This window comes from Manis javanica, chromosome 6 (assembly GCF_040802235.1).
Source record: "Manis javanica isolate MJ-LG chromosome 6, MJ_LKY, whole genome shotgun sequence".
NCBI classification, from domain to species: Eukaryota; Metazoa; Chordata; class Mammalia; order Pholidota; family Manidae; genus Manis; species Manis javanica.
The window spans coordinates 90796278-90810476 of NC_133161.1; the positions used below are offsets into that span (position 1 = coordinate 90796278).

The window sequence follows — 14199 nt, forward strand, 5'->3', positions numbered from 1 at the left end:
AGGCAAGAGGAAATCATACAAACTGAAGTAAAGTACAAAGACATAAAATATCCTAGTGAAATTACTAAACTTCAAAGATAAAGAGCCACTTGGACATTGTTAAAAAAAAAATTTAACTGAGTAAATTTGAAAGATCTGACTGGCTTTATCCAATGATTCATGAATCAGACAGAATCCAATCTAACAGAAAGGAGCTCCAAAGAGCTGTTCATAATGAAAGACTTTTATAGGCAGAAGGGAACAAAAACAAGTTACACAAGACAAAAAAGAGAGTTAGTTATGGTAAGGTCACTTTTCTTTAGAGGATGTTGGGGTCTCTTATCAGCAGATTGCCTCACTAGTACTGCTTGGGCGATTCATGATGGATTGAGTGGTTTAGGATTCCATTTCTGGGAGAGCTAAAACTGTAAGTCTCATCTCGGTTTGGTGATATGGGGATTAGCGTAAGTGACTACATTTTGGGCCAGCTGTCCTGTTTTTAACAATATCAAAGGAAAAAAAATAAGTGAGTTATGTGGAGCATAAAAGTCTGATTAACCACTCCATTTCTGGTTCCACATGTAGGAGTTGTGAAGTCACCACTCTGTCCTAACAACAAACAAAAAGATGAACCAACTGAAAACTCATCAACTCTTCTTGGACCCATAGGAGAGAGGAAGACACTGCCCCCATGAATAAAGGGACCAAAAGGTGAATGACTCAGGGAGTAATCATTGACATGAGCAGAGCCTCAATAGCAGCAAGCGCTTTGGGAGCCAGTGCTGAGAAAGGAAAACCTGAATTGTAACTGACAAATTGCTAGAGGCTCAGTGTGGACAACTCTGAGACTTAAAAACTTCAGGGGACAAATAGGGACTCTGTGGCATCTTACTACACTGATGGACAGTGACTGCAATGGGGTCGGGGGGACTCAATAAGGGTGAATGTAATAATCACATTGTTTTTCTTGTGAAACCTTCATAAGAGTGTATATCAATGATACCTTAAAAAAAAACCTCCAGAAGACCCAGTCATGAGGGGTGGGAGGGGGGGCCATGATACCATGAGAAGTGCTTCCACCTCCAGGAGCCTAACTAGGTTTCCACATTAATATTACAGAAAAATTCCCTCATGCTTCCAGCAGGAGTAGAGAAAAAGGAACCACTTTGACACACACCAGAGCACTCTATTCCTAACAAGGGCTGCCCTCAGGAGAAACTAGTTGGTCAGAACCTGCTGGGGTGTTATCAGAGCCTATATGATCTGAGGAAGGAAGATACCCAATTCCAGCCCATTCAACTCAGTCTCTCCCACATAAGGGCAGGGAGCATGGGGGGTGGAACTTAATACCTTGTGAAGTTCACAATAAAAAAAAGCATAGGCTCACTAAAAGAACTGAGACCCAAGAACACTATAGAATACTCCTCCCACATCTCACATTTCACCACCACATTATTAAAGGCATATTTATAGCTGTTCCTTTTACCAATAAAAAATTACAAGGTGTCTCAAAAGGCCAAAAATACAATTTGAGGAGACGGAGCAAGCATCAGAGCTAGACATGGCAGGAATGGTGGAACTATGAGACGAGGAATTTAAAACAACTAAGATGAATATACTAAGGGCTCTAATGGATAAAGTAGACACATGCAAGAACAGACAGGTAATGGAAGCAGAGATGGAAATCCAGAAAGAAATAAATGCTAGAGAAAAAAAAACACTGGAACAGAAAAGAAGAATGCCTTTTATGGGCTTCATAGTAGACTGAACACAGCTGAGGAAAGAATATCTGAACTACAGGATATGACAATACAATCTTCAAAAACTGTAAGGTAAAGAATACACCGAGCACACAGAAGGCAAATAGTGACTCTGCGGCATCTTACTTCACTGATGGGCAGTGACTGCAATGGGGTATAGGGGGGACTCGATAATATGAGTGAATGTAGTAACACCACTTTGTTTTTCATGCGAAACCTTCATAAGAGTGTATATAACACCTTAATAAAAAATTTTTTCTAATTTAAAAAAATGTTAAAAAAAAAATAAAAGAATACACTGGAAAAAAGACAATATCCAGAGACGGTAGGACAACTATAAAAGGTAATGGGAATACAAGAAGGAAAAGACGTATTTGAAACAATACTGACTGAGAATTTTCCCCAAATTGTCAGACAACAAACCACAGACCAATAAAGCTTAGAGAACACCAAGCTGGATAAATGCCCAAAAAAACACACCTAGGTCATATCTTTCGCAAATTATAGAAAATCAAAGATATAGAAAAAAATCCTGAAATCAGCCAAAGGGTAGAAGGGAATGTCTTAGCTACAGAGGTACAAAGATAAGGATATATCCAATTTTCCATAAACTAAGCAAGAAAAATGGAGTGAAACATTTAAATGTGGGGTGGGGGGGAGGAGAACATACCAGTCTAGAATTCTGTACCCTGCAAAATCATTCTTCAAAAGTGAAAGAGAAATAAAGATGCTTTCAGACAAACAAAAATAGAAGGAATTTGTTGCCAACAAACCTGCATTTCAAAAAATGATAAAAGAAGTTCTTCAGCAAGATAGCAAGAAGGAAAATATAGGTCAGAAACTCAGATCTAAGTTAAGGAAGGAAGAACACCAAAGAAGGAATAAGTGAAGGTAAAATAAAAACTTTTATTTTTCTTATTCTTAATAGATTTAACAGATAACAGTTTGCTCAGAATAATAACAGCAACAATGTATTTGGTTTGTATGCTTCTGTTTAATAATTGTGCATGGATATATACATTTATGTACATTTTAAGTGAAATAAATGACAGCAACAAGAGGAAGGACAGGAGGAAGAAATCAGAATTACTGTTATTATATCGCACTATCTATGAAGTGTTACTGTATCATCTGAAAGTGAACTTTGATTACCTGTAAACATGTAGGACAAACTCTAGAAAAACCACTAAAAATGTTAAAAAAATAAGTATAACTGATACATAAATAAAGGAGAAAAAATAAATGAAATGTTCAATCAAAACCAAAAAAGGCAGGAAAATGGTGGAAGACAAAAACAGAAACAAAGAACAAGGGCAAAACCAGAAAACAATAATGAACACAGTGGTTATTAATCCAACCATGTCAATAAATCACTCTAAATGTCAGTAGTCTAAATGCACCAATTAAAAGACAGAGGTAGAGTGGATCAAAAACCACAATTCAACTATATGATGTCTACAAGAAACCCACTATATTGACACATATAGATTAAAAGTAAATGAATGAAGAAAAATGTACCATGTAATGCTAATAAAAAAGAAAGCAAGAATAGCTATATTAATTTCAGATGGAGCACATATCAAAGGAAGGAAAGTTAACAGGGATAAAGAGGGGCATTACATAATGATAAATGGGGCCAATTCTTCAAGAAGATCTAACAATTCTTAACATGTATGTGTGTAACAAAAGAAGATCAAACTACTGAGGCAAAAACTGATAGAACTGCAAGAAATAGGTGAATCATTCTTGAAGACTTCAATATCCCTCCTTTAGAAATGGACACATACAGCAAGAAGAAAACCAGTAAGGACATAGTTGAACTTAATAACATAATCAATCAACTTAACATAATTGACATCTATAGATTACTTCATCCAACAATACACATTCTTCTCAAGTTCACATGGAACATTCACTAACATAGTCCACATTCTGGGACATAAAACACACCCCAACAAATTAAGAGAATAGAAATTATACAATGTCTGCTCTCAGACCACAGAAGACCTAAACTAGGAATCAATATCTGAAAGATAACTGGAAAATCCTAAAATATGTGGAGATTAAACAAAGCACTTTTAAATAATAACACATGGGTCAAAGAAGAAATCTCAAGAGAAATTTTAGAATATTTCTAATTAAATGAAAATGTAAAAGTAACCAAATTTGTGAGATGTGGTAAAAGTGATGCTGAAAGGAAAATTTTGAGTATTGAATGCATACATCAGAAAAATAAGAAAGATCTAAAATCAGTTCTCTAAGTTTCTACCCAAAGAAACCAGAAACAGAAGAACAAACTGAAGACAAAGTAAACAAAAGAAATAAAAGAGCAGAAATCAGTGAAATTGCAAACTGGAAATCTGTAGAGAAAAACCAATGAAACCAAAAGCTGGCTTTTTGAAAAGATCAATAAGATCAATAACCCTGAAGCCAGACTAACTGATAAAGAAAGAGCAAGGAAAGAAATTACCAATATCAGAAATGAAATACAGGACATCACTATAGATATTCTGAAAATTAAAAGGATAAAAAAGGAATGTTATGAACAATTCTGTGCCCAAAAACTTGTAACACAGATGGAATGGACCAATTTCTTACAAGATGTAATTTGATAAAATTACACAAGAAGAAACAGATGATGTGAATAAGCTTGTATCTAATAAAGGAGATAAATTAGTACATAATTACCTTCCAAAACAATAGTACCAGGACCAAATGGGTCCACTGGTGAATTCTATTAAACAATTAAGGAAAAAATTATATCTATTCTATACTATCACTTACAGAGTATAGAAGAAGAGGGAATACTTCCTAACTCATTCTATGAGGCCTGCATTACTCCAACATCAAAACCAGGCAAAAACATTCTAAGAAAAGAAAATTATAAACCAAAATCTCTCATGGACATACACATAAAAATCTCAACAAAATATTAGCAAATCAAGTCTATGTGTATAAGACGAATTTTACACCATGACTAAGTGGATTTATCCTAGGAATGCAAGGCTGATTTAACATTTAAAAATCAGTTAATATAATCCATTCCATCAATAAGCTAAAAAAGAAAAATCACATGACCATATTAAATTGCGGACAAAGCATTTTGACAAAATCCAACACTCATTCACAATTAAAAAAACTGTCACTAAACTAGAAATAAATGGAACTCTCGACTTGAAAAACCCTATCTACAAAAACCCTGCAGCTAACGTCATACTTAATGGTGAGAAGCTTTCCCACTAAGATCAGATACAAGGCAAGGATGAACCATCTCACCACTCAATTTCAACATTTCACTGGAAGTTCTTGTTAAAGCAATAGGGCAAAAAAAGGGAAAGAAAATGGTATACAATGGGAAGGAAGACATAAAAGTGTCTTTGTTTGCAGATGACATAGTCATCTATGTAGAAAATCAGAAAGAATCCACAAAAACTACTAGAATTAATAAGTGATTATAGCAAGGTTGCAGGATATAACGTTAACATACAAATGTCAACTGCTGTCCTACGTACCAACAATGAACAAGTGGAATTTGATTTGAAAACAAAATACCATTTAAGTTACTCAAAAAAATAAAATAGGTATAAATAAATCTAATAAAATATGTACAAGATCTGCAAGAGGAAAATACAACACTATTGAACAAAATCAAAGAATCAAAGAAATGGAAAGACAGTCCATGTTCATGGATGGTTAAACTCAATATTGTCAATATGTCAGTTCTTCCCAACTTGATCTAGAGATTGAATGCAATGTGAATCAAAATCACAGCAAATTATTTTGTGGCTATCTATAACATGATTCTAAAGTTTCTATGGAGAGGTAAAAGACCCAGAACAGCCAACACAACATTGAAGAATAACAAAGCTGGAAGAGTAACAAAGTACGACTTCAAGACATACTATAAAGCTGTGGTAATTAAGACAGTGTAGTATTGGCAAAACAAGAGATAAACAGATCAACTAAACAAATAGAGAGCTCAGAAATACACCCACATAAATACAGTCAAATGATCTTTGACAAAAGAGCAAAGGCAGTAAGATACAGCAAAGGGAGTCTCCTCAACAAATGGTGCTAAGAACTGGACATCCACATGCAAAAAAAAATGAATCTAGACAAAGAGCTTATACCCTTCACCAAAAACCAACTCAAAATGGATCATGGATCTAAGTGTAAAATCTAAAACAAACAAACAAAAAACAAAGAACAAAAAACCCTATAAAACTCCAAGAAGATAACAGGAGAACACCTAGGTGACCCTGGGTATGGCAATGACTTTTTAGATACACTAGAGATGGTCTATGAAAGTAGCAACTGATGAGCTAAAATTAATTAAAATTAAAAACATCTGCTCTGGAAAGGGCAACATCAAGAGAAATAGAAGGCAAGTCACAGACTGGGAGAAAATATTTGCAGAAGACACTCTGTAAAAACAGCTATCTAAAATATACAAATCTGAAAACTCAACACTAATAAAACAAACAACCCGATTAAAAAAAGAGCCAAAGACCTTACAAGACAGCCACCTCACTGATGGAGATATGCAGACAGCAAATAAGTGCATGAAAAGATGCTCTATAGATCATCAGAGAAATGCAAATTAAAACAACCACTACACACTTATTAGAATGGTCAAACGCGGAAATTTGGCAACACCAAATGCTGGTGAGGATGTGGAACAACAGGAACTCTCATACATTGTTGGTGGGATTGCAAAATAGTACACTCACTTTAGAAACAGTTTGGTGATTTCTTACAAAACTAAACATACTCTTACCAAGAAAATCCCTCCATTATGCTCCTTCATATCTACCCAAAGAAGCTGAAAACTTATGTCACAAAACACAAAAACCTGCAAATGTGTATTTATAATAGCCTTGGTCATCATTGCCAAAAACTGGAAGCAACCAAGATGTCCTTCAGTAGGTGGATGGATAAATAAACTGTGTTCCACCCATACAATGGAATATTATTACAATATTATAATATTATACCATTTAAAAAAAAAGAGCTATCAAACCATAAAAGGTCATGGAGGAAACTTAAATGCATATTACTAAGTGGAAGAAGCCAACCTGAGAAGGCTACACATATAGTATGATCCCATGACATTCTGGAAAAGTTAAAACTATGGCGACAATAAAAAGATCAGTAGTTGCCAGTGGGAGGAGGTGGGGAGATTGATAGATGGTGCACAGAGGATTTTTAAGGCAGTGAAAATATTCTGTATGTCATTATGATAGATATATGTCATTATACATTTATCCAAACCCACAGAACAACCAAGAATGACCCTAAGGTAAACTATGAACTTTGGATGATTATTTCATCCTTCATAACAAATGCCCCACTCTGGTAGGATATGTTGATAACAGGGAGGCTGTTCATGTGTAGAGGCAGGGAATATGTGCGAAATCTCACCATCCTCTGAATTTTGCTGTAATCCTAAAACTATGCTAAAAGTTAGGAATAAAATAAGAATAAATATGGACTTAAAAAAAGGAATAAACAAAAAAAGTTCCCTGTATACTCTTCTCTTCTGGTTCCATTTTCTTGTTCTCTTCTCAGAGCTAATGCTATTTTGAATTTGATGACCATTATTACAATGCATATATTTATACTTTCATTACATACATATACACAAAAAACAACATATAATTTGTCATGTTCTCAGGCTTTAAATATAGTACCATATTGTATGTATTTTTCTGTAACTTGCTTTTCCATGTAATGGCTTTGAGAATTATCTATCTTGGTAAATTTATTAATTTAAATATTGCATAGTAGTCTACTTAATAAAAAAGTTTATTCATTTTTCCATTGAAAGAAAAGTTGTTTTCACTTTTTCACTACTATATACAATAGTACAATAAAGAATTTCTCTAGGGTATATGTTTGTAAGAGACATTATAAGATAAAGTGTGCACATTTTTAACCTTAGAGTTCATTTGATAAAATTGAGTAAAGCTGATGAACAATTTTAAATCTCCTGAAATGAGTATACAAAGTTTCTGCTCTCATCCAACACAGCTGTTTTAGATTTTGCAACCTTCATGATAGAGAAATAGTATCTTGTTTAATCTGTATTTACCTAGCTAATAACTAGTTCAGCATCTAAAAAATACGTGAATACCTTTTCACATGTTTATTAGATGTATTTCTGTTAACTGCTTATTCATATTTCTTATCTATTTTTTCAAGTTATCTTTTCTTATTGTATAACTTTTTAAATAGATCATAGGTGTTTTCCCCTTAAAATTCTGTTAATGATATATATTTTAAAATTTTTTAACAATTTTAAACTTATAGAAAATTTGATAGTCAAAATTTTTCTTGAACCATTTGTGAATAAGTTGCTGATATGATACCTCATCACTCTTGAATGCTTTAATGTATATTTCTGATAATTAAGGATGTTCTATTATATAATCTCAATATAAACAAGATCAGGAAATTAATATTAATACTGCCAATATAAAATTTAAAAAAATAAAAATAGTTATTATTCTTATAAAACATAATAAAGAACTGATGCTTAAGGTTTCTACATTGAATCACAGTATCCACTCCTTAACAGATGATAAAAAGGCTTTAAAACTCTTTATTCTTTCAACAAAACAGGTGTACATTAGGACTGACAGCATGTGAATAACTGCTTGCATTTTTTACCCATTCTTGACAACACAAGAGGGAATGAGATTAAACTATTCCTAGAAATTTAACATTTCAGCAAACTCTCAGAATAATTGATGGGAAAAACTGACAGTGAAATCTCCTTGGGCAATTTCTTTTCAAAGCTCTCCTCTGGGACATTCTCAATACAGATCTATGCAGAGTCTAGAGCTAACCTTTAAAAATCCCTTTAAGATCTAAGATTCTTTTATCTCTTTTTATCTAGTGCAACTTATGTATGAGTGACATATATTCTGTTAAGGTTATGTTTATATAGCAAATATAAAAGTAATCAATGGCAGCAAATATTTTTCAAGTGTTAGCCATTGTATCAGGAACTCTGTTATTAATTCTACATGTATTATTTATTATTCTTTAGAACAACTATGATTAGAGTACCTTCTTCAACAGAAAAATGGGAAGAGAAAAACTGGGCATAATATGGACAACATCTTGAGGACTTTTCTGTAGTTGAAATAAAATGGGGTAGAGGAGTTAAAGAAAGAAATAAAGTGAAGATAAATTTTTCTTTAAGTAGATGAAGATACAAAAGCACAATTGTGATGGGAAAGAGACTTAAAGAAGAAAAACTGACTATGCAGCAGAGAGAGATCTGTTCATACAATGCCCTTGAGTGATGGCATCTAACACAAAAGTATTGTACTTAGTGTTTGCTAGGGGCAAGTACAGTTCATCCATTTTAACAGGGGAGGAGAATGAATATAAGGAGAGAAATGAAGAAATGGGGCTGCTTAGATAAGTGAGAGGTCCACATACCATGTAGTCTTTCCCATCTATGATGTGTGTTTTTTATACAAATATCATCTTCAGGTAGGTTTTGGAAAGCAAAGGGTTGCAGACTGCTAATGCAGGGTTACACCTCTGTTACACCTTTATTTGGTTTACTTTAGATTCTCCTATAATTGTAATGTTCTCAAAGGTGTTAACAGTTTCTATCTCCACAATAAACTACTATAGCTTCTGAATACTAGAATTATCCGGAAGAAAAGCCCAGAAAACTAACATAGAGATTGTACTTCTTTAAAAAAAAAAATCTCTGTCTCAATAAGAAGTACATGTGAGGATAAGAATTTTAGGAAGAAAAATATGTTCCTTTTTTTTTTTCTGGCATCTGTTTCCTCTGAACTAAATGAAGCCACACTTTATAGATTTTTATCTAGAAGTTCTTGAATATACCAATTGGCCAGTTCAACTCACTGATTAGACAAAAAAGTTATAAATAAACTTTGAAACATAATTTCTTCTCTCATTTTTTGTCTACTAAAAAATGAGTCATTAGACTGCTTTGAAACGAGTGTTTCACATACTATTCAAAGGACTTCTTGGTTATAAATAAATAAAGAAGCTAAATATAAACCATATCCATACCTCTGACAGCTGACTGGGAGGGCTGAGTCAAAACTTTGATATCTAATGCACTGCTGATATTTTCTTCTACAGTAGCACAATATCCATCCACGACATTGGTAATAGTATCCTTCAAAGTTCCAAGATTATGGAAAACCTGAAGAGCTGTTCCGACTTGGGTTGGATTCTTTAAAAAGACAGGATGAGGAGCAGGGTGGGAACAGATATAAAAATAGAAAAAAAATAAAACCAGTATAAATCTATAACTTTTAAGTGTACTTAAGCAGTTACCATATTTTTAAGTTATCACAGACAAGAACAAAGACAATGCATGGGGAACAAACATTATTTTTAGTCATTATTTATTTCATTAAAGACAAAGTTAAATACATGTATATTATCTCCCCCTTCCCCTTCTTTTGCTCCTTTAAAGGGTAATAACAAGATCGAGTCTCTTGTATTATTAGAGCTTATTTAAAATTTACCACCAACCCCTATAAAGACAGCTATGCTGGAACTAACAACAATACTACACTTGCTTACAGAATAAATAAATAATACATGAATGATTCCACAGTTCACAGAGCGCTGAACCAGCAGAATGACAGTTATTCATTACGTTTCTTCCTTCCTTCCTCCCTCCCTTCCTTCCTCTCACATTCCTTCCTCTCATTCATGCATCCTTACTACAAATATTTACTCAATGCTTACTATGCATCTCTCTTTATTCTAGGTGCTGCAAATATAGTTGAAAACTAAATCAATTACAGTCCTGCCCTCGTAGAGCTTATAGTTACATAGAAATGTATTAAATATATATAATGCAATATCAGATAGTGATAAATGCTATTAAAAAATGAAGCAAGAAATAAGAATAGAGGATGATGGGGATGATTATAGAGAGGAGTCAGAGAATGCATCGCAGAGGTGGTTTTTAAACAGAGACCTGCATGTAATGAGGGCAGGAATCTAAGGATGATATGGGGAAACAGATCTGAGCAGGGCTATCAATAAACGTGCTGGGGCAGAAACATGCTTGTTATCAACTGAAACACAAAGAACACCATGATGGTGGCTGGGGACAAGTGTTTGAAGCAGAGAGAGGAACACCACCAGGCAGGCAGCACAAACACTACCTGCGAGTAGATTTAGTCCACACTGATACATTATTGCTGGATTTGTCACTAAGTGAATGACTGAATTATCAAGCCAGAATCTAGTTACATCAACAGCAATCTCCAGGCCCAAATAGCTGCAATTCCTCTTTCATTTAAGGGTCAGTGTCTATTATTAGGAGCACATAGTTAAAAAGTTAAATTACTTCATTAACTTATTTTTTTAACTGTTAAGTTCATAAATAAGACAAAGGGTTACTTCTGAAATCTACTGGTGTTAGTAACAATACATTCTGCAGATACATAAGTGCACATAGACACAAAGTAAAATCAGCTAAAAGGAAAGACCAAGAAACAAGGTTGGAGAATAACAATAACTATTTCATATTTTTTTAATTAAAGAAACAAATGGACATTGTTTGAAATTAAAATACCTTTTTTTTGTTTTTTGTTTTATTATCATTTATTTGTTGTTTATTATTTATTTTATTGTTATCCACTCACTTATTTGTTATTGTTGTTGTTATTTATTTATTGGTATCATTAATACACACTTACATGAACAATACTGTGGTTACTAGATTCCCCCAATTATCAAGTCCCCACCACATACACCATTACAGTCACTGTCCATCAGCATACTAAGATGCTATAGAATCACTACTTGTCTTCTCTGTGCTATACTGTCTTCCCCCTACCCCCCACCCCACTACATTATGTATGCTAATTATAATGCCCTTTTTTCCCCTTATCCCTCCCTTTCTACCCATCCTCCCCAGTCCCTTTCCCTTTGGTAACTGTTAGTCCATTCTTAGGTTCTGTGAGTCTACTGCTGTTTTGTTCCTTCAGTTTTTTTCTTTGTTCTTATCCTCCATAGATGAGTGAAATCATTTGATACCTGTCTTTTTCTGCCTGGCTTATTTCACTGAGCATAATACCCTCTAGCTCCATCCAAGTTGTTGCAAATGGGAGTATTTGTTTTCTTCTTATGGCTGAGTAATATTCCATTGTGTATATGTACCACATCTTCTTAATCCATTCATCTACTGATGGACACTTAGGTTGCTTCCATTTCTTGGCTATTGTAAATAGTGCTGTGATAAACATAGGAGTGCATATGTCTTTTGCAAACCTGCATTCTTACGGTAAATTAATAGAAGTGGAACTCGTGGGTCAAATGGTATTTCTGTTTTTAGTTTTTTGAGGAACTTCCATACTGCTTTCCACAAAGGTTGAACTAATTTACATTCCGACCAGCAGTGTAGGAGGGTTCCCCTTTCCCCACATCCTTGACAACATTTGTTGTTGTTTGTCTTTTGGATGTTGGCCATCGTAACTGGTATGAGGTGATATCTCATTGTGGTTTTAATTTGCATTTATTTGATGATTAGGGATGTGGAGCATCTTTTCAGGTGCCTGTTGGCCATCTGAATTTTTTCTTTGGAGAAGTGTCTGTTCAGATCCTCTGCCCATTTTTTAATTGGGTTATTTGCTTTTTGTTTGTTGAGGTATGTGAGCTCTTTATATATTTTGGGTGTCAACCCCTTAACGGATATGTCATTTATGAATATATTCTCCCATACTGTAGGATGCCTTTTTGTTCTACTGATGGTGTCCTTTGCTGTACAGAAGCTTTTAAGTTTGATATAGTCCCACTTGTTCAATTTTGCTTTTGTTTCCCTTGCCTGGGGAGATATGTTCATGAAGAAATTGCTCATGTTTGTATTCAAGAGAGTTTTGCCTATATTTTCTTCTAAGAGTTTTATGGTTTCATGACTTAACATTCAGGTGTTTGGTCCATTTTGAGTTTACTTTTGTATATGGAGGTAGACAGTAACTCAGTTTCATTCTCTTAAATGTAGTTGTCCAGTTTTGCTACACCAGCTGTTGAAGAGGCTGTCATTTCCCCATTGTATATCCATGGCTCCTTTATCATATATTAATTGACCATATATGCTTAGGTTAATATCTGGACTCTCTATTCTGTTTCACTGGTCTATGGGTCTGTTTTTGTGCCAGTACCTAGTTGTCTTGATTACTATGGCTTTGTGGAAGAGCTTGAAGTTGGGAAGCAAGATCCCCCCCAGCTTTATTCTTCCTTCTCAGAATTGCTTTGGCTATACGGGGTCTTTTGTAGTTTCATATGAATTTTAGAACAATTTTCTCTAGTTCGTTGAAGAATGCTGTCAGTAGTTTGATAGGGATTGCACTGAATCTGTAGATTGCTTTAGACCAGATGGCCAGTTTAACAATATTAATTCTTAAAATACTTTTTAAAGGGGGAAAAAGTTTAATTTAATGTGGTTATAACACAACTTGATTCTAGTACATACTGCCAATTCTCTTTCAATGTAGCAACAAAGAAAGTAGGGGAAAATAAGCTGTTTTACATAAAGTTATTAATTGAAAACATGGGTGTGTAGCCCTTGGCTTTGGTAGTTTTACTTTCTTTCTTTCCCTCCAAATTGATGGTATCTTTTTACTTTTTAGTAGAGATAAAGAATCAAAATTAGATAGCTGCAAAGAAATTTCCCCCATCTTTATTCACATGGGTATACAAGACAAGAAAGTATTACCTGAGCAACCACAAAATATATTTTCACCTTAAAAAACTAGAATATAGAGACTGTAAAATTATATTTATTGCTTTTACTATCCTCAAAGGATCTAAAAAGCATGGTTTCTCAATACACAGGAGGTTTTCACTGTTACCAATTCAATATACATTTTAAGATACATGTGCATGTTAATTGAAAGCATTTCAAGTCATATTTCACTTGAAAGATCTAGATAAAATGGGCCAGTCTTTATGATTTCCTACTCCAACAAATCTCCAAAAACTTTTCCAAGGAGAGACATAGAGCTCATTATTAACAAAGCATCTAATAGAGCAATATTTGTACTAATAATTAATAATACTTACAATAATTCTAGATGTAATTTAAGCTTGTCAATTAACATGACCACTTTTTCATTTAATGCCAGTTATTCACATTCATAGCTTAATGTATAATTTGTTAGTTGGGAAATCACAAAATAATGGTTATTTGGGATAAAATTCTTTAATATACATACAGAGGAGCGTACAAGTAATGTAAACATGGTTTATGAATTATTGCAATGTGAAGACACCTCCTTTCCACAACCGTACTGCTTTCCACAGTGACTGTACCAATTTACATTCCCACCAATGCTGTAGGAGGGTCCCCATTTCTCCACATCCTTGCCAACTACCACTTAGACAATAAAACCAAATGTTATCAGTATCTCTGAATCTTGAGTGGCTTCCCCATGTGCATCTTCCA

The 14199-nt window shown here is 34.0% G+C and overlaps 1 protein-coding gene across 1 annotated transcript in view; it reads right to left on the reverse strand.

Moving 5' to 3' along the window:
- COG5 (component of oligomeric golgi complex 5) overlaps nucleotides 1-14199 on the reverse strand; it is a 386458-nt gene that overhangs the window by 150180 nt on the left and 222079 nt on the right. Inside the window, exon 8 of the mRNA XM_037010866.2 lies at nucleotides 9801-9966. Within this exon, the coding sequence (XP_036866761.2) occupies nucleotides 9801-9966 (166 nt within the window). The remainder of the gene's footprint in view (nucleotides 1-9800; nucleotides 9967-14199) is intronic.